Consider the following 24,983-nt stretch of genomic DNA (forward strand, 5'->3'; position numbering starts at 1 on the left):
ATATCCCCTCAAGTTATGGTACATGAAAAAGGAATTTCTACCATTAAGACATAGATTGCCTAAAATATATGGTTTTATTTGTAATTAAACCTTATGGTAATTTCAAAGTTTCCACACACTCCATGGAGGGGGGGAATGTCATAATACTCATGAAAATACTCACTGCATATGAACACAACTACTAATAAATTGCAGCTTATATAATAGACCTCTATCAAACTTCTAATTTTGAGGATTCTTGCTTGAACTTTGCTACAATGGCTATGAAATGGATGGTATTTTTGCTCATTTCGGTTCATTTTTTTCACTCATCTCAGAGCTATTTCTCTCATAATCCAACTACTAATTACTAATGCGTTTTGGTTTATTATTATTACTTCTTTTGTTTTCTTAAGGCTTGTTGGTTTGGATTGCTTACAACTTAGAACTTGTTCTTCTACTTGCAGGCAGGTCTTGTAGTAGTTTTACTACTAGTACTATGTCTGATATTTGGATTAAAGCATCATCCAGAAAGCAATAATGATGATGCTATAGACTATAATGACATTGATGTGGTTCAATATGGGGCAGCTGGGGATGGAATTACAGATGATTCACAAGTAAATATCCACACTCTCAGGCTTCAAGTTTTGTATCTAATACGCTATCGATTCTAATTATGATTCATCATTCAAAGGCATTTCTAAAGGCTTGGGAGGCTGTTTGTGAAGCTACAACTCCCTCAGCTATGCTAGTACCATCTCGCAGAACATTCTTTTTGAACCCAGTGAAGTTCCAAGGCCCATGCGTGTCCTCCAGTGTTGGTGTTAAGGTAATCAGGCTTTTCTAGTTGTTCTTTTTTATAATCGAGATGTTAGTGTTCCCACTAGCCTAAGGCCTAAGGCTCATCCCACCAAACAGATCTTCGGAGATATCAAGGGTTTTAAGATACTAAGTTATCAACCAGAGCTCGAATCTAAAAATAAGTTCTAAACATTATTAATGCGTAAAGTGCATAAGGTTCTAGTGACTTACTTGGGAAGTGCAGATTCTTGGGAAAATTGTGGCTCCGAGTGACATTGATGCTTGGAAAGAATTTGACGTGGAAAATTGGTTGCTCTTCTCTAATGTGAGTAGACTTGTCATACGAGGGAGTGGCCAAATTGATGGGCAAGGAGCTGCTTGGTGGGGCCGGAAATCACATGGTAGACCCACGGTTTGTCAGCATCACCATTCCAATTCTCACTTGTCTTTAGACTGTGTCTATGTTTATGCAGGGATGTTTCTATTTTCTTGTCTTACCAATGTTTTTTATTGTATCCGCATGGTGATTGCAAGGCACTGGCGTTTTACGACTGCGACAGCCTTCGGCTATCTGAATTAACACACATTAACAGTCCAAAAAGCCACATGCACATAGTTCGCTGCAATGACACATCCATCTCTCAACTGCAGATATTAGCACCTGAGGATAGTCCCAACACGGATGGTGTCGATGTCAGCTATTCGACCAACGTTCAGATTCAGAACTGCAAAATTGCAACAGGTATAGTTAGTGCAATCCCAATAAAGGTTAACCAGAAACTTAATTTTTGTGACAGAACTAATTCTTCAATTGCAATAACAGGTGATGATTGTATTTCTATTAGCGAGGGCTGCTCCAATATCCATATCGCAAACATCCAGTGCGGACCAGGTCATGGCATAAGGTTTAAGTTACTCAAAAACTGTTAAAATGTTTCCTGATTCACATTTTAGCTTCTAGCATTTGAAATTAAAATTAAAAAGTCTTGCTAAGAAGGCAAGTGGTTTCAGTATTGGTAGCTTGGGAGAAAATGGGGTGACAACCAATGTAGAAGAAGTGAGAGTTCAAAATTGTCACCTGAAAGGGACCATGTATGGAGCAAGGATCAAAACTTGGCAGGTTTCTCTACCTGTTGATACTTGATGTCTTGATCTGATGTCTTCAAACAAGGAGAATTTTATTGATTTTTCATCCATTTCCTACAATTTAGGGGGGATCTGGATATGCAAGGAAGGTATCCTTTCAAGGAATCACACTGGATCAAGTTAAGAATCCAATCCTGATCGACCAGTATTACTGCAACGGTAAAAATGGCTGCAAAAACCAGGTAACATCAGGAAACGTTTCCTTCAACAAGTGTACATGCAAATATAGACTAAATCCATATCCAAAAAGTAAACAAAACTCTAAGGAGTAAAAACTGGACATTTTCCTTTTAGCAATAGACTTTTTTAATATAGATATGCAAAAGGTAAATTAACATATCAGGGAAATCTAGCAGACATCAGCTGTCCAAGTGAGTGATGTTTTGTACCAAGGATTTCATGGAACATCTGCAACAGAGGTCGCAATCAAATTAAGTTGTAGTGAAAGTGTAGGCTGCAGCAACCTTGCATTTGAAGATATTGAGATAAAATCTGCAGATTCTGATAAAATCACACAGTCCTCATGTTATAATTCCAATGGAAGATCTACAAATACAGTTCCAGCCATAGATTGTTTGTTGCCACTGATGAATTCTTGAAAGAACATCTGTGAATGCATCTGGTAAAGGAAGCAATTTTACAGGCTCCCACTGGAAGAAATGATTGATTTTTTTTTTTCCAGACTAACGATCTTACATCAGTAGCATACTCAGCTGCACCGTATCCTAGTTCTGGTTTAGTTTGTACCATTTATTTTTACCCATACAACATTGGACAATGTCTATTACAATATGATGTCTACTGAAAAAAACCACATCAACAATGCTAACCCTTTTTAAAGATATACTTCAGCAGATAGACACTATTATGTTGGTCAATTTCTTGGATGGAGTAAAAATTGAAACACAGACAATGAATGCTATACAGATATATGAGGGGAAGAAATATTCTACTGCAACAAACACAGTCAATCAAAGCAACTGACTAAGCGAATATCGAAAATCCTTAAAGGACTCGGAAAAATTTTGTTCTTTATTTCTTTTGGAAAAAGAAAAGGAGTTGGTTGAGGCATACTATATAGATAAACGTGAATAGAGTAACAGACGTGTTTACATTCCCAAATATTCAAATAATTCGTCCAATACAACAACAAAGGTTGATACAACTAAATAGAAAGTGATGAAGTCTATTATACTCGTCATGATATCACCTCCAGTTCCAACTAAGATATTAACTTAACTTCTAATTCCAAAGTATTACATACAAATCCTACAAGGATACAAGTAAATTCTATATTTCACATGACTCCGAGCGTCCAAATAGCCTATAGCGGTTATCTGCAACGTTTTCATACACAAAATTTCGAACAAACCTGCAACTCAATTAGTAATCAGAATTAGAACGATAATTCTCACACCTGATTTTATTTTATTTATTTTTGTTTAGAGCTGTGTGGTGCTGAAAATTTTTTAAATGATAGTAAGGATTGACTTACAGTGGCACAAACTGGAGGAAAAAGGCAAGCTGGGGAAAGGGTAACTCTAAGTGTTCCATTATTCTTATAACAGCTTCAGATTTGATATAAGATCTGCAGTCCAGTATTTAAATTTAGCATCACAATCTTCAACTGAAAAGATAGCAGTAATGCCTTGTGGAAGATAGAGATATTTTTTTCTCAGTAAAAAAGGGCAACTTTCTTCTCTTTCCGGGGAGATCAATAAACTAGAAATATGTTATCTTGTAATTTTTAATTATTTTAAAAAAAAATTCTGGAACACCATTGATCATGAGCAAGATAGGCAAATATAGCTCTCATTGGACCCTTTAAAAGAGGAGCTGCATGCATATACCTATCCTTTTCAACTAGTACAACACTCGAAATATCATCCGGTGCTCTTCCCGACCTTCTAAGCAGCTTCTTGCCAGCTTCACTTTGGAGAGCCTCTAATCGTATTCTTCTGTAAACGTCAAGAGACAGGGTTTCAAGGTAATCCCAATGATAATTTCAACTTCTCCTTAGAGAAAAATGATGGCCCGTTTACAGAAACACATAAACTTAAATTTTTAGGGGCAACAATTCACTCAGGATAACAAGGTTGGTTCCCTTTGATAACCATTTTGTTTTATATTTTCTAAAATTAAGCTTACAGCCATTAATTTCACATCTTGTTATTAACATTTTAAAATCGTTTTCAAAATGTAAGCCAATTTTTTAAAACCACGAAAACTAGTTTCAAAAGCTTGTTTTTGTTTTTAAAATTTGGCTAAAAATTCAATAGGTTCGGAAGAAAGGTGAAAAAAATAATAAAGTAATATTAAGAAAACAAGTTTAATTTTTAGAATTAAAGAACAAAAAACGAAATTGTTATCAAAGTATCAAAGTATATAAACCACGGATCCTGAAAACAAACTTCGAGAATTATTTTTAAGATGTTTCTTTCTACCATACATAAGTATCGTCTTTCCAAGGGAAAAACAAAAAAACAAAATCAAAAGAACACGAACCTGTTTCGGTCATTAGCACGAACAAATCTTACACCTCCGTTGCATAAATTGCACACACCTAATAGATTAAGAAAATCATTGACACTTCACTTATACCATAAATCAGAAAAAACTAGAAAAATCATACACTAGCACCTCACTTCAATTCAATTCAATTCTATCAGTGAGCAGAGAATTCCACACAATATAGAAGAATCAGAGGTTTGCTTATTAAGAAAGAACAGCAATCGGAACACTGAAAAAATCCTGTACCGTCAAATAGCATTATTGGTCTCGAATCTTTCTCGAAGAAGTCAGAAGTTGCTTCGATCCAGTCTATCGTTTCGCCTTTGGTCGCCGGAGATAAAGAGGCGAAAGCTATTGAATGCCGCGGTCTAGCTTGCGCTTGAGGCGGCGGGAGAAATCGTGCCGGAATTCTCCCGGGAACCGGAATTGCCATTGGAAACGGTGGCAGTTGCTCTATTTGGCAATGGCTTTCCCCTTCGCCGATTTGCAGGAAAAATTTGAAATTAAAAAAAAATAAAATCGAAAAAAGATTACAATTACTTAACCTTGTTTTTTCTGATAATTACGGGACCATCCTGAATACGGAAAATGACTTCGGTGGTGTTACGGTAATTTCAGTGTTCAATTCTGTTTGTGCCACGTGGGATTGTACAGTCCACCTGAGCTTGTGATTGGACTATGATTTTTTTAATAATTTAATTTAATGATTAAAAAAGTCAATAAATTTATCAGAATATTATTGTCATTTCTTTTCATAATAAAAAACTCAAACGACGTATCGAGCGTTGAATTAAAACCTTCTATTGCCAGTTGGATCATGTTTATTTTGATTTTTTTTAACAACCCAAATAATATATGATTTCTGTAAAGTTGTTTGTTTGTAATTATAATGTTTACTCATTCACTTTTAATGCTTTCATTTTTTATAAGATTTGTCAAAAGTGACGATCATGTCCCATCTTATCTTAACAACCTTTTAAACAGTAGATTTCAAAGATATAAGGTTGTCAGTTTGATCATATCCTGTCAGCTCGAAATCTTATCCTAATATGTTATCATGTATTCCATTTATCTAGACTAGAGACTCATCGGAGAATCTCTATTATTGTTATTCTTTTCACAATAAAATTCTTGCAAGTTTTCTTTTTAACATTAATGAGTCTTGAATTCAAACATTTTATTGTTGTTTTTGACCAGTTAATTCATGTTGATTTTGATTTTTTAACGACCCAAACTATATGTCTAGATTGTGTTGTTGCTCATTTTTTGGATCAACGACTACATGTGTTGGTCATATAAACGTCAATATGGTCAATGTGGGGTAACAACACCAAAGATATGAAAAACATAATAAGAGGTAAACTTAAAAACAATGAAAAATAGGCATTAGTTTGATGTATGTCATATGCATTCTAGAATTTACGTGATCGAAATAGCTCAATTAGTTAAGACATTATTTACTAACCTAAAGACAACCCGTTCAAATAACTCACTTAGGTTGAGTTTAACCATATAAATAATAATAATTAAAGTAATATGTTTGACAAATCAAAATAATCAATTTTCATCTATTGGTAGTTTGACAAGTAGTTTACCAGTCACGGTTAATCTGCTAAGACGTTTGTCATACATAATATATGGTGGGAACATTACTTGCATGTTGGGTGGTTGGAAATGTAACTATGATAGGTCAAGTACTGTTAAACATACTAGTCTTGTCTCTTATAAAGTATGACGTGACTACATCTTCACAATATTAAATGACATGAGATGTAATACTTTTGATCCTTTTGTAGTATTGAATTTGTTTCAAGTATTGAAGAACGAGTCACCTAAACTAAATAACCTATCATATTTCATTACCAGACTTATCACTTGATATAGTCACGAGTGACTTCTTTTTTATCTTAAGCGTACTATGTCTCACCTAATTAGACTCTGCTTATAATGTTCTTACCTAGTTAAGTCAATGACTTTTTCTTTTTCTTAATATCTAACGTAATTAGATTTTTTAGTGACTTATTGTCAAAGTTCAATCGATAGTTTGAGCTAACATTTTAACATTAATTATATTTTTTGTAATTGAAAAAATATGAACTTGAATCTAGCCCCATTATCAATCAAATGTTGTTTGCATTCCACGATTTTACAAATTCAAACATATGTATTCAATAAGAAAAAACACGTTTCTTTCCACAAAATAAAAAAAGGAGAAAAAGGAGAAAAAAAGACACCTCCTAGAACCGAGTCAACCCACTGTGTTGACTCTTCCACTACATTTCTTACAACTCGCCGCCAAGTGACAAGCGGCGGTTCTTCCTCCGTTTTTTTGCTCAATAATAATTCACCCAAAAGGATTTTCAATTTTTTTTTTCTCATTTTTTTTCTAATTAATAAATAGTAGCTGCAAGAAACGGGTCTCTTTTTTCTTGGGGTTGTCCTTTGGAAGATCGGCGGAGAGTTTCTGAACCAAAACGCGAAACCGGGAGGAGAAATTCCGATCAAACAGAGGAAGAGGCCAAATGGGGTGGATCGGAGAAACCATTGATTCCATCAAATCCCTTCAGATTCGTCAGGTCCTCTCCCAGGTCGTCAGTCTCGGTTAGCTACATCTCTCTCACACCTACGGATCTCGGTTCTTCTGGGGAGAAATACTACTGTGGGTTGTGACTCAAAGTTGAAATGTTGGTTTCTTTGAGCGCTTTGGATATTTGAGAATCACAGCTTCAGACCCAGCTGGTTTTTATGCAATTCGCGTGCATGATTAAGAATTGGGTCGACGAGGGTTTTTGTTTTCCCACTAATTTATGATACCAGAAAGTTTTAGTGGTTCGGTCCAATTTGGTTTTCGGATTACATTTTGCCGAAAGGAAATTGGAAATTGAGAAGTAAAACTTAACACGAGAGCGAATTGTCGTCATTTTCATGATGATGTGTTCGATTCATTTTCGATGCTACGGTTCAATATTTTGTTTATGGAGCCCTTAGGTCTTGAGGAGGTTGCAATGTGCTAGGAGATTGAATAGTTGCTTTAAATTCATTGGCTTTTGGCTTCTGCTGGTCTCTGAAAGTTGATTTTTCGATTTTGGTTACTTCAATTATAGAAACAATGTTACCACTTCTTTTTTGCAGATGCCAATTTATCCCATGAAGGATATTATTGAAATATTTGGGTTACAGATGCCAAATAACCCCATTCTAAATGTAACCAGTATTGGTTGAGTTTAACTGACTCTTTAAATGACAGATGTTCTTGTTAAAATTTATCATCGATGTTATGGCCTTGTGACGGTTGAAACTGATTAGTTTTATTTATTTGTTCAGGCATGATTGTAACATCTGCTCTCATAATATGGAAGGCATTGATGTGCATTACTGGGAGCGAGTCTCCTGTTGTTGTTGTTCTGTCGGGGAGCATGGAGCCTGGATTTAAGAGGGTAAGACGATTTTACTATGATGGATTTTATAAGTTTGCTCATAGAATAACTTTTGTTTGTACATTGATTTTCTTTTGGTACTAACTGGTTTCTGGACCTGTTTGTCCATCGAGACTTGTTTTTCTTGTAAATTTTATTTATTCATTTTTTTTTTTTAAAGTTCTGGTTAACTAAACATTCATTATCTTATTTTCAAGTATTAAATTCTAAGGATTTGCTTCTTAGAGTAGTTTGACAATGATGCAGAAGAACATACTGTAATTTTGATTCTAAAATGGTTGTATTTGCATGTCTACTTATCATTTTTTGGTGGTTCTATGAAACGAAATAATTAAACATTGTTAAGAATCTACAACGTTCTTGAGTTTATAAAGTGTTTTGTTATTCTAAACCTATAGTTTGTATGCATAACCTGTTGAAATGAAAGGATTAAATCCTTGGTATAAGATGGAAGTATTTTAACTTTATCATTTTAAGTTTAGTTTCATCATCTAATTTTAATCATTCAAATAAAATGCAGGGGGACATCTTATTCTTACACATGAGTAAGGATCCTATTCGTGCTGGAGAGATTGTTGTCTTTAATGTTGATGTAAGTGCTGTGCTGAAAGGGTTTAATGCTTTCTATTTTATTTAGCATCTGCTTACATTTTATTGTCTTATTGTTCACTTTTGTTTCGGACATTTTTCTAAATTTTTTTTGTTATTGGTTAACCTTTGCAGGGTCGTGAAATTCCAATTGTTCATCGTGTAATCAAGGTAAGCATCTTTTAAAGATGATGTTGTTATCTAAATGCTATTCGCCATTTGGAACTGGTCACACAATTTTCAGTGCCCTCTGTCTTCACATTTAATAAATTATGATATGCTTTGCACGTATATTTGGGTATTTTATGTTAGTTATTTGGGATGGCATTATGTTCTATTTATGTTTAGCTTCTTCAGTGGTTGGCTGTTGGAAATGAGATGAATGACATTGTTGTTGTATAGTGTAGAAGTTAAAACAGTAATAAACGACTATATTGCACTCCACATCTGAAGAAACTGAACTTCCTCCCAAGTTATATATGTTATGTTCTTTGCACCGTGAACTTTCTTATTACTGTTCTTTTCCGTATCTCAACTGTGAACATATATAAACCTACTGTCAGACATTATATCAAGCTTTTGCTTGCTGTTTCTGCATGTCCTTTAATTTGGCTAAACCATGTTAATTAGTGATCTAGTTTTTGGCTCTGTTTATCCATAATATAATTGCTTTCTCAGGTTCATGAGCGGCCAGACACAGGAGAAGTTGATGTTCTTACCAAAGGTGCACGCTTTTAATTGAATAAGTTTAGAGTACGTTTTAATATGCAAGCTTTTGGACATATATGCATTGTCTTTTTATAAGGTCAAAGAATTGACGTGACCTAATTCTAATGTTATGCACTTCACAATCTCAAATATTTATGATCAAAGTTTTGTTAATCTAATTATTTTCTGTTGCTTCAAAGTGCTCACTCTTTCTCATACTTTTTGCTTAGGGGATAATAACTATGGGGATGATAGGCTATTATATGCTCAAGGTCAGCTTTGGCTTAAGCGGCATCATATAATGGGGAGAGCTGTTGGGTAAGAACTTTGAATCTATCATCTCATTCATTTCATTTTCTGTCATTGAAGTGTATCAATAGATACATACATGCTAATGCTCATGTTGTCTTTTTCAGGTTTTTACCTTATGTTGGCTGGGTGACCATTATTATGACCGAGAAGCCGATAATTAAGGTTTGTAAATCATGCCTCTCCGGTTCTCCTTCTCCCCCACTCCATAAAAAAATACTTTCAGGTTTCATTCATACACGCATCTCCCATGTTTGAAAAACAATTGAAACTCAAGATCTTTATCATTAAAATAGCTGTCCCCTAAACTTTTTGACAAACTTCGTGAGCCACGGACTCCGTTGGAAGACTATCAAATTGACACCCTTATGCAATTCCATACAAAAATGGCATACATGAGATCCCACTTTGGATCAAAGCCTCACTCTGCACAGATGTAGACGATGTATTTGCATCTGCATTTGCTTGAAATCACAGTGGTCTACATTGGATACGAACATTAACTTTCTTCTGATAGCCACTTATATTTGATGATGCATATGTTCCGCGTGAGGTATGAGTAGGAGAAAATCTTAATATCCTATGTTGTTTATTTTTGCAGTATATTCTTATTGGAGCTTTGGGGCTTCTTGTCATAACTTCAAAGGAGTAAGGCCAAACCAAAGTAGCAAAATTTAGGTACACAGACAGATCTCCACAAGTAATTTCCTTTGTATACTGGACACAACTTTTCTTATGTTAGCTCTTTAACCTCTTAGCACCTGTTTTTGTTACTCTATTTGCTGAGCATTTCTCATGGAAAACTAGAATTGTATCAGAAACTCGGTTCGGCTTTCGACTCTCTGTTTCGATCTGATGATGAGGGTATGTCTTGCAACTATGAACATGGTGGGTTTTGGTTCTTCTTAGGGGCTGTTTGGTTGGTGGAATTGAAACTAGAACTAGACTGAGAATTACAAAGGAATTTGGATGATATTGAAATCAGATTTTGTTCAAGCAGGTTGTTCTATCCAGTTCAGGGACTGAATTCTAATTTCTTTTTTTTTTCTGAAATATGGTGTTACAGAAATATAGTAGTAGATCTTCTTGCCCATGGATTTTCTTCATGTTGTAGAATTTGGTTGAGTTGTTTTTTATTTGTTTAAAAGGATTTTGCATGTTAAACTACACAGGCAATGTTGGTTTTTGGTAAATTCACGAAGTATTGCTATTTGTTTAAAATACAATATCTTTCATATTATATGCTATGTACTAAAATTTTGGTAAAAAGAAACCCTTAAATTTTCTAAAATAATATTTTTTAATGTTATTGTCAATCTAACAATAATCTTGTCCTTAATCATTATCTCATGGTTGTAATCCAAAGTGATAAAAAAAATATTTAGATGTAAACTGAAAAACAATTCAAATAATGAAGTTATTATTATTATTATTATTATTTTAATTATATCAATGTCAATTAAAACCCAAAAGTGAAATATGATTAATATTGAATCACAGGGATAAAAAAAACATTTAATATTATTTTTCAATGTATTACATGTAGCAATATATTTAATAAACTGAAATAAATAAACTGAAAGAAATAAAATTGAAAGAATATATATCTAAAGAAGTTTGGCAAATTAAAAGAATATATGAAAATAAAATAAATTGAAACAATATTTAAAAGAAATAGGGGGAAAGAATAAAGATCATTTAACAAAGTGTATAAATTTTTACTCTAAATTTTTAATTTAATCAAACCAACACCTTTTAGCTTTAATGGGTGTTGCAATCTTCCCCAAAATTTTAAAAAGTGTTGCATTTTTACCTTCTAATTAAAAAATTGTTGAAAAAACATAGATTATAAAACATTTTTTTTATATAGAAAAGTATGAAATTGATAAAAGATTCAAACAAAACAAGAGAGTTTTTATTTTCTTAATTAAAATTAAAAAAGTTTTGGCAGAGTTATCTGATGATCCTATTTATTTATTAATCAAATTTAATTTGTGAAAAGTTTAATTTTCATTGAATTAATAAGTCTTTTTATTATTATTGTTATTTTTGGTTAAAATTAGTGGGTCAATCAGCAGAAATTCAATGGTTTTTTTTTAATATTGTTGTAAATGAAACTTATTTTAAAAATATAGTTGTTGAATTAAAAATATTAAAAATATTGTAGTTTTAAAAAAAGAAGGTTGGAGAGACGACCATTTAGACGTGGACGCCACGTAAATTTTTTTAAAAATTTGAACGTGGTCGTCCGGTCGGTTCATTTCTGGAAAAAAAAATATAATTTTTTATATTATATATTATTTAGTAGTTTTAATGTAAAAAATTCTTTAGTGGTGACGTGGTGCCACATGGTCGTCTCTTGGTTCAAATTTTTAAAAAAATTTACGTGGCGCCGACCAACCTTCTGTTTTATAAAACTACAATATTTTTAAAAAAAGTTTCAAAACCTACAATATTTTTAATTAAACAACTATATTTTTAAAATAAGTTTCATTTACAATAATATAAAAAAAACCCGAAATTCAATAGACTGTATAAAAAAAAATTTCTCGAAGAAATTATCTTGAGACTCCAAGAGCCAATCACCTCCGCCTATTTCAACAGCGCACAGAGCGTACAATGGACCTTCATCTGTACAATTAGGAGTTCAAAAACAATGGCAATTTGCAAAATCAAAACCTAAACCCCCAAAACCAAAACCCCACCAGAAAAAAGGAAAAAACATAGCCCATAACAAATATCCAACCCTGTAAAAATTTCAGACATTTCCCCCTCTCGGATCCCCTACGGCAGTCCTTTCGACTCTCTAAACTCCAATCTGAATTCTTCCCACGGCCGTTCTTTCTCTTAATCGCCCCATTTTGTGTTCTTTTCAAACAAATCCCATTATTGTACCTATTATTTTTGCTGCTTCAATCTGTTGTTACCTCACTGTTCTTCACATTCTCGCGCGGATTAGTATTGGAGTGTTCTTCGAGTTTGTTTTACTGCCTTTGGCTTCTGGGTGTGCTTCAATTTTGAATACCGCTGCTTCATTATCGAATTAATCTTTACCCCATTTTTTTCTTGTAGCAGCCGCCTCTCGGTTTCCCTGTTTGTATTTGGGGGCAGTGGCTGTTTTCTCATGAATATGATTTAGATCTCGATTTTGATGGATGGGTATGTTTCTTCTACCTGAGGAGACGCCTAGAACATGCTCTCTCTGCGACCTATTCGCAGATTCTGCCGTGCTGCTACCGTCATTGTATCTACAGAGACTCCCGCGGCTGTATTTAATCAAGTTCTTAACTCGAAATCTGTGGAAGAACCTGCACTTATAAAGCTTAAGGCGGAACGGGACCCTGAAAAGCTGTTCCATCTGTTTAAAGCCAATGCCCACAACCGGCTTGTGATTGAGAATCGATTTGCGTTCGAAGATACTGTGTCTCGACTGGCTGGAGCTCGTCGATTCGATTACATTGAGCATTTACTTGAGCATCAGAAGACGCTCCCGCAGGGGCGCCGTGAAGGATTCATTATAAGGATCATAATGCTATATGGTAAGGCTGAGATGATCAAGCATGCTGTTGATACTTTTTATGATATGCACTTATATGGGTGCCGTAGGACTGTGAAATCTTTTAATGCCGTGCTTAAGGTTTTGATGAAGACCCGTGATTTGGGAGCCATTGAGGCATTTTTGAGTGAAGCTCCTGAAAAATTCGATATTGAGTTGGATATTATTTCTGTTAACATTGTTGTTAAGGCTTTTTGTGATATAGGTATTCTAAGTAGAGCTTATCTTCTCATGTTAGAGATGGAGAAAGTGGGAATAAGACCTGATGTGGTTACCTATACGACGTTAATTTCAGCTTTTTACAAGGATAATCTATGCGAAATTAGTAATGGACTGTGGAATCTAATGGTTTTGAGGGGTTGTTTGCCCAATCTTGCTTCTTTCAATGTGAGGATTCAATATTTGGTTGACAGGAGACGAGCGTGGGAGGCTAATAAATTGATGAATGTGATGCGGAATATCGGTATTGTTCCCGATGAGGTTACTTACAATCTGGTAATAAAAGGCTTTTGCCAAGCCGGTTTTTTTGATATGGCCAAAAGGGTTTATTCTGCTCTGCAAGGGAGCGGGTATAAACCTAACGTCAAAATTTACCAAACCATGATTCATTACCTGTGCAGAAGTGGAGATTTCAACCTGGCATATACAATGTGCAAAGATGCCATGAACAGGAATTGGTTTCCAAATATTGATACAATTCATTCATTAATTAAAGGCCTGAAGAAGATGGGACAGCTTGGGAAGGCTCAGTTGATCCTAACATTGGCTAGGAAAAGGGTCCCTCCTTTCTCTCTAACTCAGTTGGAAGCTTTGAATACCACACTGGCCAAGAGTTGAAAAAGAGATTTGTATACTGATGCTCGATAAAATGTAACAGGAAGCTCAAAAGGAGCTCATATTCTTTATTTGGTTCTATTTGTAAATTACAAAGTTAATTGGACACTGATTTTTTATGGGGTTACATCTTCAAAAAGGTTTCTCTTTTTCTCAGTTAATTTATTCTACCACCTCAATAAAGTCTGTTACAAGATGAGAGTTCCGAATGGAGTGGCCGACGTTCACCATATTCTCTGTGAGTTATTGAGCAAGTCTCTTTCTCTCGCTGTCACTGTCATATATACACATATTTAGGCAGCAAACATGCATTTCCACGTCCAAAAAATTCCATCCTCAACTTGATTTGCAATGTTGCCAACTGTTTGTACAAGTAATTCTACATATACAATACACACTTTCTCATTTTCTTATCTATGATGTCTCTTGGAAACCAATATGAATTTAATATTTTCTTCAAGGGGAATTTGTAGAGTTTCTATTATGCATGGACTACAGCCAAAAAAATCTCATAAATATCTGATGCCATGGTTTTGAAGATTCAGCTTATGGCTATTTGCTATCGCTTACTTCTTTTGTTTAGAAGGTGGATTCTTTGTTCTTCTTCTTGTCCTGTTTATGATATCACAGAGATGTTGCAACCGTGTTACAAGTCATGTACGCATCACTTTTTATTTTGTGATGACGACTTTCTGAGTTTTAATCATGTTTGGTCATTCCAGCATCGGTGCTCACCAACGCAATGGCAATAGGAATAAGGGCAAAACCTTTCCTGTTAGATTTTTTTGAATGCTGCATAGGTAATTTCAAATTTTTGATCATCATGAAGTATAGAATATTATTTTTTAAACATGTGAATTTATGAATAACCATTTCTTTCGTAGAACTAAAGCATTAGACCATATTTTGTATTAACCTGTTTGGAATTCTTTCAGTATTGCAACCTTTTTATCTGGTAGTCAACTTATCATAACTTAACTAGTTAAGACATATATTCTTGATGAAAAAGTCGGAAGTTTAAATCCCTACCCCCATTTGTTGTTGAACTAAAAAAAATTCACATTTCTATCTCGTATATAGACGAGAAGCTTAATCTAAGGGCATGGATAAAAGTAGATGGTTTATGAAAATGTGAAGTACATTTATTTCTCTGCTGTTATGTTGATTATGAATCTGTTGTCCTTATGCCTCCAGGAAGTCAATGCCAGATTGATGATTTCTCAACTTCTCGTGTGTCTAAATCTATCATTTGATTTGGTCGAGAGAACATAAAATAGTAACTGTTCTATACAACTCAGCATGTTGGTGCCTTTCCTGTTTTCCCTCTTTGTGAGCTATCGAGCATCATCGATATGTATAGGGACGGTTCCTTCTGCCTGCTCTGTTGGTCTGACAAGATTTCTTAAGGTGAGAGGCTGTATTTGAGTTTTCGAGCAAGAAACTCGACATCACCTCTCATTCTTCTCTGATTCGATTTATGTTACTTGCAGCTGTTCATGGGCTTATGATCATTGTCATAACACTCAGCGAAAGCTTGTAATCAGCATGCATCTCAAAAGGTCGTTGGTCGATCTCTCAAGCCTCAACTTTCAACCATATGTCCAGGGCATTATACAGACAAGGAGAGAGAGACATCATCTAAAGTTAAATGGGGCTGAAGAACATTAAGGAACAGTGGCTGTCTGTTCTTCAACCTGAATGTTAGATCCTTTATTTCTCACTTGGGATCTCCTGTTAATTTCAGGCGCCTGTGTTTCTCTTGCCATGGATTCTGTTCTTGTCTGAGAGTTTTCCTTTGTATTTGAATGTCACTGGGTAGAGGGAAATTGTTCAATTTGGATTACAGCAAGAGTCTGCCATTTTTTGTAGGATGGAAGTTACCACAAAGTTGAATGTAAATATTTACAGGGGGAAAGTTTAAAGACTGAATCTTTTATTACTGTTCATACCTGATAATAAGAATTAATTAGTAAAGATTTCGGTAAATAATTTTTTTTTAATTAAGTTTTGTTCATATTTTGATTTATATGTTAATTGTTAACCATTAACTTTTCCTGTAATTAATTTTTTTTTTCAAACAAAAATCAAGGATATTTCATAGGAGGTAATAATTCAGTTTAGATGGTTATTTTACTTTATTTTTGTTGGTTAAAAATTTTTCATGGTCCTCTGTGTTTTAGTTTGTAACTACATCTAAATATTTAGATGTAACAATTTTATTAATGTAATTTAAAATTTATATAGGTTGATTCTGTGTTTATCAATTATAAAAACTAAATTTTTATGTGTTAAAATTAGTACTTAGCTTTATAAGATTTTTTACTTCTTATAATTCGAATTATAACAATTAAATTGTTACATATTAAAATTATTAAATTGTTACGTATTAAAATTTATGGAGTTAAATTACTGACCTCGACTAAATTAAAATTCGAATCGACATGGAATGAAATCGATAGGTTTTTTTGGGAATTTGAACCAGATATATTTGCCGTTGAAATCGATGGAATTGAATACGTTGATTATTTTTCAGTTGTGAATTGTATAAAACTACAATGGAAGGCATCTTGAATCTTCCCGCTAAGAGCTTTACACAAGCCTCGCTCTCAAGTTGGCTTTCTTCTTCTGCACCAACAGGAGCACAAGCATTTTCCTGAGCGGGGAAACTCCATTTTTGTGCAGAGTGATCGCTTTCAGACCCACAAATCTCATCCTTCAGAATCATCGATTCCTCTTACATGTCTAAAGCCCTTCTCTCGCGAATCAAGCCCCTTCGCAACCTCAAACCGAAACCATCTTCCCCTTTCTCCTTTCCTCTCAAATGTGACATCAAGAAGCTTGTCAATGACACCATTAAAATTCTCAAGTCCCACGAGAAGTGGGAGCAATCCCTTGAAACCCAGTTCAATGAATCCGATATACCCGTCATCGACATTAGTCATTTCGTTTTGGACCGAATTGATGATGTAGAACTGGGTTTGAAGTTCTTCGATTGGGCGTCAAAGAATTCGAGCTCCTGTTCTTTGAATGGGAGTGCCTACTCATCGCTGTTGAAACTTCTATCGAGGTTTAGAGTGTTTCCGGAGATCGAATTCACACTCGAAGATATGAGAACTAAGGAAATTGTCCCGACCCGTGACGCACTGAGTAATGTGCTCTGTGCATATGCGGATTTGGGGTTCGTTGATAAGGCTCTTGTGTTCTATCATGGCGTCGTTAAGTTGCACAACAGTCTTCCAAGTACGTATGCTTGTAATTCCCTGCTCAATTTGCTTGTTAAACACCGTAGGCTTGGAACTGCACACCAACTGTATGATGAAATGGTCAAAAGAGATAACGGCGACGATAAATGTACGGATAACTATACTACTTGTATTATGGTGAGGGGCTTATGTTTGGAAGGTAGAACCGAGGATGGAAGGAAGCTGATTGAATCCAGATGGGGGAAAGGCTGTGTACCGAACATTGTGTTTTACAATACACTCATTGATGGATATTGCAAGAAAGGTGAGGTTGGAAGTGCTTATGAACTTTTTATTGAATTGAAGCTGAAAGGATTTGTACCTACATTAGAAACTTTTGGTTCCATGGTAAATGGCTTTTGCAAGACGGGAAACTTTGAAGCTATTGATCTTCTTTTGATGGAAATGAAAGATAGGGGCTTGAGTGTTAGTGTTCAAGTGTATAATAACATTATTGATGCTCAATATAAGCTTGGTTGTGACATTAGAGCAAAGGATATACTTAAAGAAACGGCTGAGAATTGCTGTGAACCAGATCTTGTGACTTATAATACTCTAATCAACTATTTATGCAGAGGTGGGGAGGTCATGGAAGCTGAGAAGATCTTGGAACAAGCAATAAAGAGAGGAATGGTGCCGAATAAGTTCACTTATACTCCGCTTGTTCATGCCTATTGTAAACAAGGGGAATATTATAGGGCCTCAGATTTACTTATTGAGATGTCAAAAAAAGGACATAAAGTTGATATGGTTTCGTATGGAGCTTTAATTCATGGACTTGTAGTTGCAGGGGAAGTCGATAATGCTATGACTATCCGGGACAGAATGATGGAAAGAGGGGTTTTACCTGATGCCAATATCTACAATGTTTTGATGAATGGACTTTTCAAGAAAGGGAATCTTTCCATGGCCAAGGTGATGCTTTCTGAGATGCTTGACCAAAATATAGCACCTGATGCATTTATTTATGCAACTTTAGTGGATGGGTTCATTAGGCATGACAACCTTGATGAGGCCAAGAAACTCTTTCAGCTCACTATAGAAAAGGGTATAGACCCAGGTGTTGTGGGATATAATTCCATGATCAAAGGTTTCTGTAAATTCGGGATGATGGAAGATGCAGTTTTGTGCATTGATAGAATGAGGAGTGCCCGTCATGTTCCTGATGTCTTTACTTTCTCCACCATAATTGATGGGTATGTAAAACAATGTGACTTGTACGCTGCACTGAAGATCTTTGGACTGATGTTGAAGCAGAGTTGCAAACCAAATGTTGTCACTTACACATCTTTGATCAATGGATATTGCCATAAGGGAGAATTGAAGATAGCTGAAAAACTTTTTAGCTTAATGCAATCTCATGGTTTGGAGCCTAGTGTCGTCACATACGGTGTACTTATACGGAGCCTTTGCAAAGAAGCTAAGCTTGCCGAAGCTGCATCGTATTTCGAGCTCATGTTGATTAACAGGTGCATCCCTAATGATGTTATATTTCATTATCTAGTCAATGGGTTTGCAAATATGAATGCTGCTGCAGTTTCCAAAGGACTAAATAATTTTAGCGAGAATGCTAAATCTATGTTTGAGGAGTTCTTTCTGAGAATGATCGGTGATGGATGGACACGAAAGGCTGCAGCTTACAATTGTATTCTCATTTGCCTTTGTCAGCATCGAATGGTTAAAACTGCCTTACAGTTGCGTGACAAGATGCTGTCTTTGGGACTTTGTCCTGATGCTGTTTCTTTTGCTGCATTGATACATGGCATTTGCTTGGGAGGAAGCTCAAAAGAATGCAAGAATGTTATTTCCTGTTATCTGAGTGAAAAGGAGCTGCGAATTGCCTTGAAATACTCACTGGAATTAGATAAGTCCATAACTCAGGGAGGGATTTCCGAGGCTTCGGACATTTTACAGGCTATGGTTGAGGATTACGAGTCTCCTAATCAAGATTTGAACAGTTTGAAGGTGTGACAAAGATATAGAATGGCCAGAAACTGAGATGGCTAAATCTAAACATGGACAATAGAGAGAGAAATAAGAACTACTTGGGGCTGGCCCTATCTGTGAGTTGGATTTCAGCAGTGAAGTGACATATCCGATTCCTTGTCAGACAGTGTCGAGTACTTTATCTGCTAGACAAGCACATTGTCAACAAACAGCAATATATTAGCACAAATTTGTTGCGAATAGAGAACACCAAAAAGTTACTCTGTCCTTCCAAGAAATTGAATCGTAATAAATTACAAGAAAGCATTTGGAAGATTGATACACAGCTTCAGCTGCTTCTGGCTGGCACTCTTTTCTTCAGTCACTTTCAAGCTCTGTCTCTTCATTTTTTGACGTGCTGTGAACCCCATGGCATTTGCCGCCACTCATCACGTTGGCTAGCTCTTGAATTGAGCAAGAAGTGCTTCGTCTCATCTTTTGTCCAAGTATCTCAATGTGATCCTTAAAACCTATCCCCAGAAGTCGGTTCCGCAACAACTCAACTGTAGAAATATATGGAGGTATTCCTTCATCAATCATCATCTCAAAGTACTTGCATGCTTCTTCTAACTTCCATTTTTTCTTGCAGAAACCATGAATCATAACAGCATAAGTTGAAGCAGAAGGGTAAAATCCTCTCTCTCCCATACTCTCCCAGACTTCATTGGCCCTGTCAAACCTTCCCACCCTTATCAGCAATTTCAGAACCATATTGTAAGTATGTCTATCAGGAACACATTTGTCTCTATCCATTCTCTTAATCAAGTTAAGAGAACTATTGACCTCGCTATGATCACAATGATAAGCTTGGATTGCATTGTAGGACCATGTATCTGGAGATACTCCCCTCTCAATCATTTCATCTAGAATTTGGTATGCTTCCTCCACCTTTTGATCTTTACAAAGCTTCTTGATAACGCAGTTGTAAGTAAACACATTAGGCAAAAGGTCACGTTTCTTCATTCTTTCTAGCACCCTATAGGCCGTATGTAAATCATTCTCTTGACAACTCGAGCGGATGAAAATCGAATACGTACCAGCATCCTGGTCGACTCCATTCGAAGCCATCTCCTGAAACATCTTGTACGCTTCATCCCTTTTCCCAGCTTTGCACAGAGCTTCCAATAGACAATTACAAGCAGGCACATCAATCGAACAGCCCCGTTCCCGCATTTCATCAAACACCTTCTGGGCATTGTCGGATTCGCCCACATCACCCCACCCCCTTGTCAAAATGCTATACGTTTTCACAGTCGGATCAAACTCACTCTTAACTTTATCGAAAAACTGTTGCGCATGAGCCACATGTTTCCTCTTGCATAAAACGTACAAGAGCTGATCAAGATCATCAATTCCAGGCCTTATTCCAAACTCCACCATTCTACTGAAAGCCCGAGTGGCGTCCTGAGGCAAATTAGCTCTACTGTAAGCTCTGAAAACGAGCCAGAAAAGCTCTGGGGTGATCACAGAGCATCGAGTCTCCCTTATTTCTATGAGAAAATCCCATAAAATAGCGAACTGCTTACTGCTTCCCAGAATGTCGACGAGAATGCGATAGCTATCGGCGCTGGGTTCGAAACCCGGAATTCTTGTAGCCCAGAGGAAGAACCTGTGAGCAGAGAATCCAATGTTCTTGCACCTTTTCAGAACCTGCTCGACGAGGTCGGTCGATACATTGGAGGAGAAAGAGGCGAGACCGAGCTCTAAGTCATGGTGGGGGCTTCTGCGATCGCTGAGTACGCGAGATATCTCACTGACGAGGAACGGGAGTGGTGGGTCCGATCCTGCGTGTGCTGTTGCGAGAGAATTGAATGGGCGTGGTAGAATGAAAGGCTTGGTTCTGAGGAGAGAGCCGGAGAGCGAGATGGAGATTTGGGATTTGGAGGAGAAGGCTCTGAATCTGATGGCCATTAGAGATGGGGTGTCAGTTGCAGAGGATGGTCGTCGGCATTTCAGAAGCAGAGCTGCACTTGGAATTCCTTCGTGAATTATTACGTTTTTTCTTCTCTTCCCAGAGAAAAATTAAAAAATGTAAGTTTTAAAAATAAGATTATATATCTGAGTAGTTATTGTTTAAAATTTTTCATTCAATTTCTTTTTTATTTTTCTCTTTTCTTTAGTACAGTCCAGAGCCGAGAAGATTCGATTCGAACTTGCGACCTTATAATCGGACATAGGCACCTTTGACTCATTAAATTAGTTTCAAGTCGGCTCCCTTGCTTTCTTTATGTTTTTACCTCTTTCAATTTAATTTTACTCAACACAATGTTTAGTTTACATGCACAAATTTAAAGAAGAACAAGAGAATAAAATTTTTAATTTATTCTTTATATTTCTAAGAAATTTGTAAAAATTTAAACTTTTCTACCCTGGATGATATTTTTGTGAAAGATATCTTTATCATCAATCAATTTTAACATCATTGATAGTGGGGTACATCAACTTGAGTAAGTATATATCATCTTCTACCAAAAGGTCGGATGAAGAAGTCAAAACATCGATGAAATGATAGCAAGTGTTTTATATTGGTTGAATTGACTGACAATGAACTTGAGGGTAAAATACGATAAAAGAAGAGGATAAAATGTTACATGCTTCTTTGTCGATTCTTATCAACATGGTGTTTCGACATAGTAATCACCTTACTTTTTCACTTTTCTTTTGAAATCTAGTTGAAATGGTAGAACTCGAAGAATTTAAAAAAGCATAAACTTATTGAAAATCCCTTTGAAAAAAATGTTATTGTTACCTTACTTGGCAGGTGTGTTGAAGCCCAATCGAATATGAGCATTAGGCCCATATCTGGAGCCTTACACGTAAACCCTCTGAAAATCTGAAGCATACTCCCGTCTCCGGAGGGTAACCACTGTGCTATGGACACCATTCACCGATTCTCCTTTCGTCTCTTCCCAATCTCTCTCGCCCATTGCTGTCTCAACCCTTCTTCAGCCACACCCAAATTCCCAAAACTTTTTCACAGACCCACTTCTTCCTTCGATTTCGACTGCATTCCTAAATTTGTTCCGCCCCGCCAAACCTACAGCTCCTCTTCCACTTCGATTGCCAAAGCCGGTTGGTTTCTCGGCCTCGGAGAGCAAAAGAAAATGAGCCTACCGACGATTGTGAAGGCCGGAGACCCAGTTCTGCACGAACCTGCCCGGGAAGTTGATCCTAAGGAAATAGGGTCCGAGAAGATCCAGAAGATTATCGACGATATGGTTTTGGCCATGAGGAAGGCTCCTGGAGTGGGTCTTGCAGCTCCCCAGATTGGAATTCCGTTAAGGGTATGTGAAAATTCCTTATGGGGTCTAATCCTCACTCTGTTTTTGAGATTTGGAAATTCAAATTGTGCTGGATTTCTCCATTTTCTTGTCTTGGATCCTTTTTTAGTGTTTCGTTTTACATTTGTTGCAGATAATTGTTTTGGAAGACACTCAGGAATATATAAGTTATGCTCCTAAGGAGGAGATCAAAGCACAAGATAGGCGCCCTTTTGATCTTCTGGTATGGTTTTATATTAATGAGAAGGCAAATTAAATTTGTATCTGTGTTTTCTATGTTCACCAATTTTCACTTCACAATTTGTTAGTTCTATTGAGCCAGGTGATCGTTAATCCAAAGCTAAAATGTAAAAGCAACAAAACTGCTCTGTTTTTTGAAGGGTGCCTAAGGTATGATGCATATTTTTTTCAATTCTCCTCTTCCAGAAATCCACTCTTTTAGATTTGCAATCAATTTTCTGTTCCCTCAAGTCCCAAATTTCTGATTAGAAGTAAAATCTTGATCATTTAAGGTTGTCATTTTGTTAAGAGAACAATGTGCTTACTGATCTCTATCTTAAAAAATATATGAAGCAAGCTGAATCAATATGTTTCTTAATAGATGTTCCACCCAACGATAAAAAATAATGCCATGGTAGTGTTCTTTCTCTGGACTTTGGAATTATAGCTGGTGAGGAGTATCAATTGTTTAGTTCCTTCTTTTATTCTGAATCTCCGATGATCTGGTTGGTGTGAAACTATATAATATGCAGCTTTCTTGGTCATATTGCAAGGTTCTCCTTCTAACAAATTGTTTCCTGTCATGGCTGTATTTGGATTATATTCATTAGTACCATCAGTGAAACAGTCGTGGGTGTTCTTCCTTGTCATTTTCATGTTATTTTATGATTCGTTCTTTATATATATTTTTTTACCTTGTAGTGTTGATGGATTTAGAGCGGTGGTTGAGCGCCACCTTGATGTTGAGGTAGTCGGTCTCGATCGAGATGGGAATCCTATCAAGGTGGATGCATCAGGTTGGCAGGCTCGAATTTTACAGCATGAATGTGATCATTTGGATGGAACTCTTTATGTCGATAAGATGCTACCTCGAACATTCAGAATGGCTGAAAATTTGACCTTGCCTCTTGCTGAGGGTTGCCCCAAGCTCGGAGCTCGCTAACTCCAGCCTGCACGGACGTTGGCCCCCGAGTTCGTAAACGTTTGATGCTGCAGATTGTCAGAATCCAAACGATAAATTATAAAACGGCAAGAGTGCCTGCGCGTTGGAGTTCATCTGGATTTTTTCATTTCATTGCTCTTACTCTGCATCCAAGTAAGTGTTTGTTTTGTTCAATTGAATTGTACTCTCTGATTGATCTCTGTCTCTGAATTTTGTTGGAAAATGGAAACAAAAGCAAGAGTTTTTTAATAGGTTCTCTTTCTCACATGTCGTAGTTAAAAGATATATCAAAGGCACTAATTTAACTGGAAATGGCACCATAGTAATTATGTTTACTTAGCAACAACAAATATATATGGATAGAACATGATTCTATTTAGCCAATGAAAATTTAACTAAGCTTTAAACATATTATGTATTACAATAGGAAAATATGATACGTGTATATGAATATATGGAATTTACCCCGCGTGTTTTAACGTCTCGAGTTAAGAATCTTTTCTATACTATGTTTTAAAGTAATGAAGTCTGATATTTTAAATAATTATGAATAATGCTAATAATAACCTTGTATTTGAACCCTGGGGTGACTTGAACATGATTCAACTAGTTGAAACGTGAATGGTATATTCTCGATCAAAATGTTATATGTTAGAGTTTTACGGAGGGATTGGATAGGGATGATTAAATTAAATATAAACTTAAAGGGCTCTTGCCACAACATTTAATTTTGACGATGCAAATGGCCACACTATTGTTTTGACGTGTTCGGAAGGTCATTTAAATTATTTTTTTAAATTACAAGAACTAAAATATCATTTTTAAAATTTGAAAGATAAATTATAAACTAAGTCCTATGATCAAATATAATTAATATTGGACTCTTGTTTTTTCTCTGGGAGTGAAAAATTATTCATATTATTTATTTGTAATAAAAAAGAGGGGATTCACGTGATAATTGAGATCCATAACAAAAGTACAAGAATTCCTTGCCCCATCTTCAATGTGAATGTCGTTTGGAGTTTTGCGATTGGGACAAGCAAATGAGACATTATTTTCCTAACAAACTAAACAAAAAAAAAAGAAAAAAAAGTAGAAAAAACTATTAACATCAAATCATCATCTCATTTTATTGATAATGTTAGGGTGTTAATTAAGTGCAAATACATGATGTTGCTATTCTTTCGAGACACAAACATGTCTAGAAGTAGAGTTAAGCTCGACTCTGACCTGGATATAGAGGATTTTTTGACTATTAGAAGAATATCTAGACAGATACATACGTCGTAGTATGTCAAGCAGCAAGCTAGGCATCAATCGATGAAGATGTAATAGAGTTTTAACCTAGTGATAAAAGATTAAAAAAATAATAAAAATAAAGAAAAAGATGTATAAGTGTGGGAGCTCCTTCCAATATCCACAAATAAAAATTGGACCACT

General features: G+C 35.8%; 8 protein-coding genes across 18 annotated transcripts; 6 read left to right on the forward strand and 2 right to left on the reverse strand.

Annotated features, from left to right (window-relative positions):
• Nucleotides 1–257: 257 nt before the first annotated feature.
• LOC148209458 (putative polygalacturonase At3g15720) lies at nucleotides 258–1,995 on the forward strand. Its single transcript, XM_088127938.1, has 7 exons — nucleotides 258–275; nucleotides 426–599; nucleotides 677–811; nucleotides 1,028–1,195; nucleotides 1,318–1,525; nucleotides 1,607–1,688; nucleotides 1,795–1,995. Exons 1-7 carry the CDS (start codon nucleotides 258–260, stop codon nucleotides 1,925–1,927), a joined length of 918 nt encoding a protein of 305 aa, XP_087984064.1. The 3' UTR covers nucleotides 1,928–1,995.
• On the forward strand, nucleotides 1,995–2,528 carry LOC111021047 (putative polygalacturonase At1g80170; the record flags this gene model as incomplete). The annotated part of the gene is made up of 2 exons (XM_022297883.2): nucleotides 1,995–2,111; nucleotides 2,286–2,528. Coding segments are annotated over 2 exons (360 nt in total), but the record flags the coding sequence as incomplete, so codon positions are not given.
• Nucleotides 2,529–3,021: 493 nt separating this feature from the next.
• LOC111021048 (Putative thiol-disulfide oxidoreductase DCC) lies at nucleotides 3,022–4,950 on the reverse strand. Its single transcript, XM_022297885.2, has 5 exons — nucleotides 4,687–4,950; nucleotides 4,435–4,492; nucleotides 3,780–3,887; nucleotides 3,425–3,517; nucleotides 3,022–3,301 (listed from the first exon to the last, which is right to left on the reverse strand). Exons 1-5 carry the CDS (start codon nucleotides 4,871–4,873, stop codon nucleotides 3,220–3,222), a joined length of 528 nt encoding a protein of 175 aa, XP_022153577.2. The 5' UTR covers nucleotides 4,874–4,950; the 3' UTR covers nucleotides 3,022–3,219.
• Nucleotides 4,951–6,768: 1,818 nt separating this feature from the next.
• On the forward strand, nucleotides 6,769–10,478 carry LOC111021108 (uncharacterized). The gene is made up of 8 exons (XM_022297963.2): nucleotides 6,769–7,041; nucleotides 7,765–7,877; nucleotides 8,398–8,469; nucleotides 8,601–8,636; nucleotides 9,144–9,189; nucleotides 9,404–9,491; nucleotides 9,590–9,647; nucleotides 10,084–10,478. The coding sequence occupies exons 1-8, from the start codon at nucleotides 6,963–6,965 to the stop codon at nucleotides 10,132–10,134; spliced, it is 543 nt and encodes a 180-aa protein (XP_022153655.1). The 5' UTR covers nucleotides 6,769–6,962; the 3' UTR covers nucleotides 10,135–10,478.
• A 1,659-nt stretch (nucleotides 10,479–12,137) lies between these two features.
• On the forward strand, nucleotides 12,138–15,872 carry LOC111021098 (Tetratricopeptide repeat (TPR)-like superfamily protein). Of its 6 annotated transcripts, XM_088127257.1 has the most exons (5): nucleotides 12,143–13,908; nucleotides 14,030–14,110; nucleotides 14,595–14,672; nucleotides 15,067–15,279; nucleotides 15,363–15,872. In XM_088127257.1, the coding sequence occupies exon 1, from the start codon at nucleotides 12,676–12,678 to the stop codon at nucleotides 13,873–13,875; it is 1,200 nt and encodes a 399-aa protein (XP_087983383.1). In that variant the 5' UTR covers nucleotides 12,143–12,675; the 3' UTR covers nucleotides 13,876–13,908; nucleotides 14,030–14,110; nucleotides 14,595–14,672; nucleotides 15,067–15,279; nucleotides 15,363–15,872. The 6 variants fall into 6 exon arrangements, with proteins under 6 accessions (XP_022153643.1, XP_087983383.1, XP_022153642.1 ...); XM_022297950.2 differs by lacking the exon at nucleotides 14,595–14,672; XM_088127256.1 differs by having other exon boundaries at nucleotides 12,144–14,458.
• Nucleotides 15,873–16,377: 505 nt separating this feature from the next.
• Nucleotides 16,378–21,328, forward strand: LOC111021040 (Pentatricopeptide repeat (PPR) superfamily protein). Of its 6 annotated transcripts, none has more exons than XM_088127253.1 (4): nucleotides 16,378–19,621; nucleotides 19,690–19,814; nucleotides 19,924–19,973; nucleotides 20,073–21,328. In XM_088127253.1, exon 1 carries the CDS (start codon nucleotides 16,611–16,613, stop codon nucleotides 19,083–19,085), a length of 2,475 nt encoding a protein of 824 aa, XP_087983379.1. In that variant the 5' UTR covers nucleotides 16,378–16,610; the 3' UTR covers nucleotides 19,086–19,621; nucleotides 19,690–19,814; nucleotides 19,924–19,973; nucleotides 20,073–21,328. The 6 variants fall into 6 exon arrangements, with proteins under 6 accessions (XP_087983379.1, XP_087983380.1, XP_087983377.1 ...); XM_088127254.1 differs by having other exon boundaries at nucleotides 20,083–21,328; XM_088127251.1 differs by having other exon boundaries at nucleotides 19,690–19,973.
• LOC111021041 (Pentatricopeptide repeat (PPR) superfamily protein) lies at nucleotides 19,260–21,011 on the reverse strand. Its single transcript, XM_022297878.2, has one exon. The coding sequence runs from the start codon at nucleotides 21,009–21,011 to the stop codon at nucleotides 19,419–19,421; it is 1,593 nt and encodes a 530-aa protein (XP_022153570.1). The 3' UTR covers nucleotides 19,260–19,418.
• Nucleotides 21,329–21,913: 585 nt separating the features above from the next.
• Nucleotides 21,914–23,794, forward strand: PDF1A (peptide deformylase 1A). Its single transcript, XM_022297879.2, has 4 exons — nucleotides 21,914–22,384; nucleotides 22,515–22,604; nucleotides 22,704–22,771; nucleotides 23,303–23,794. The coding sequence occupies exons 1-4, from the start codon at nucleotides 21,974–21,976 to the stop codon at nucleotides 23,541–23,543; spliced, it is 810 nt and encodes a 269-aa protein (XP_022153571.1). The 5' UTR covers nucleotides 21,914–21,973; the 3' UTR covers nucleotides 23,544–23,794.
• Nucleotides 23,795–24,983: the final 1,189 nt, after the last annotated feature.

The sequence above is a fragment of the Momordica charantia genome, assembly GCF_013281855.1.
Source record: "Momordica charantia cultivar OHB3-1 chromosome 8 unlocalized genomic scaffold, Mcharantia_2.0 BLBB01000008.1, whole genome shotgun sequence".
In the NCBI taxonomy this organism is placed as follows: Eukaryota; Viridiplantae; Streptophyta; class Magnoliopsida; order Cucurbitales; family Cucurbitaceae; genus Momordica; species Momordica charantia.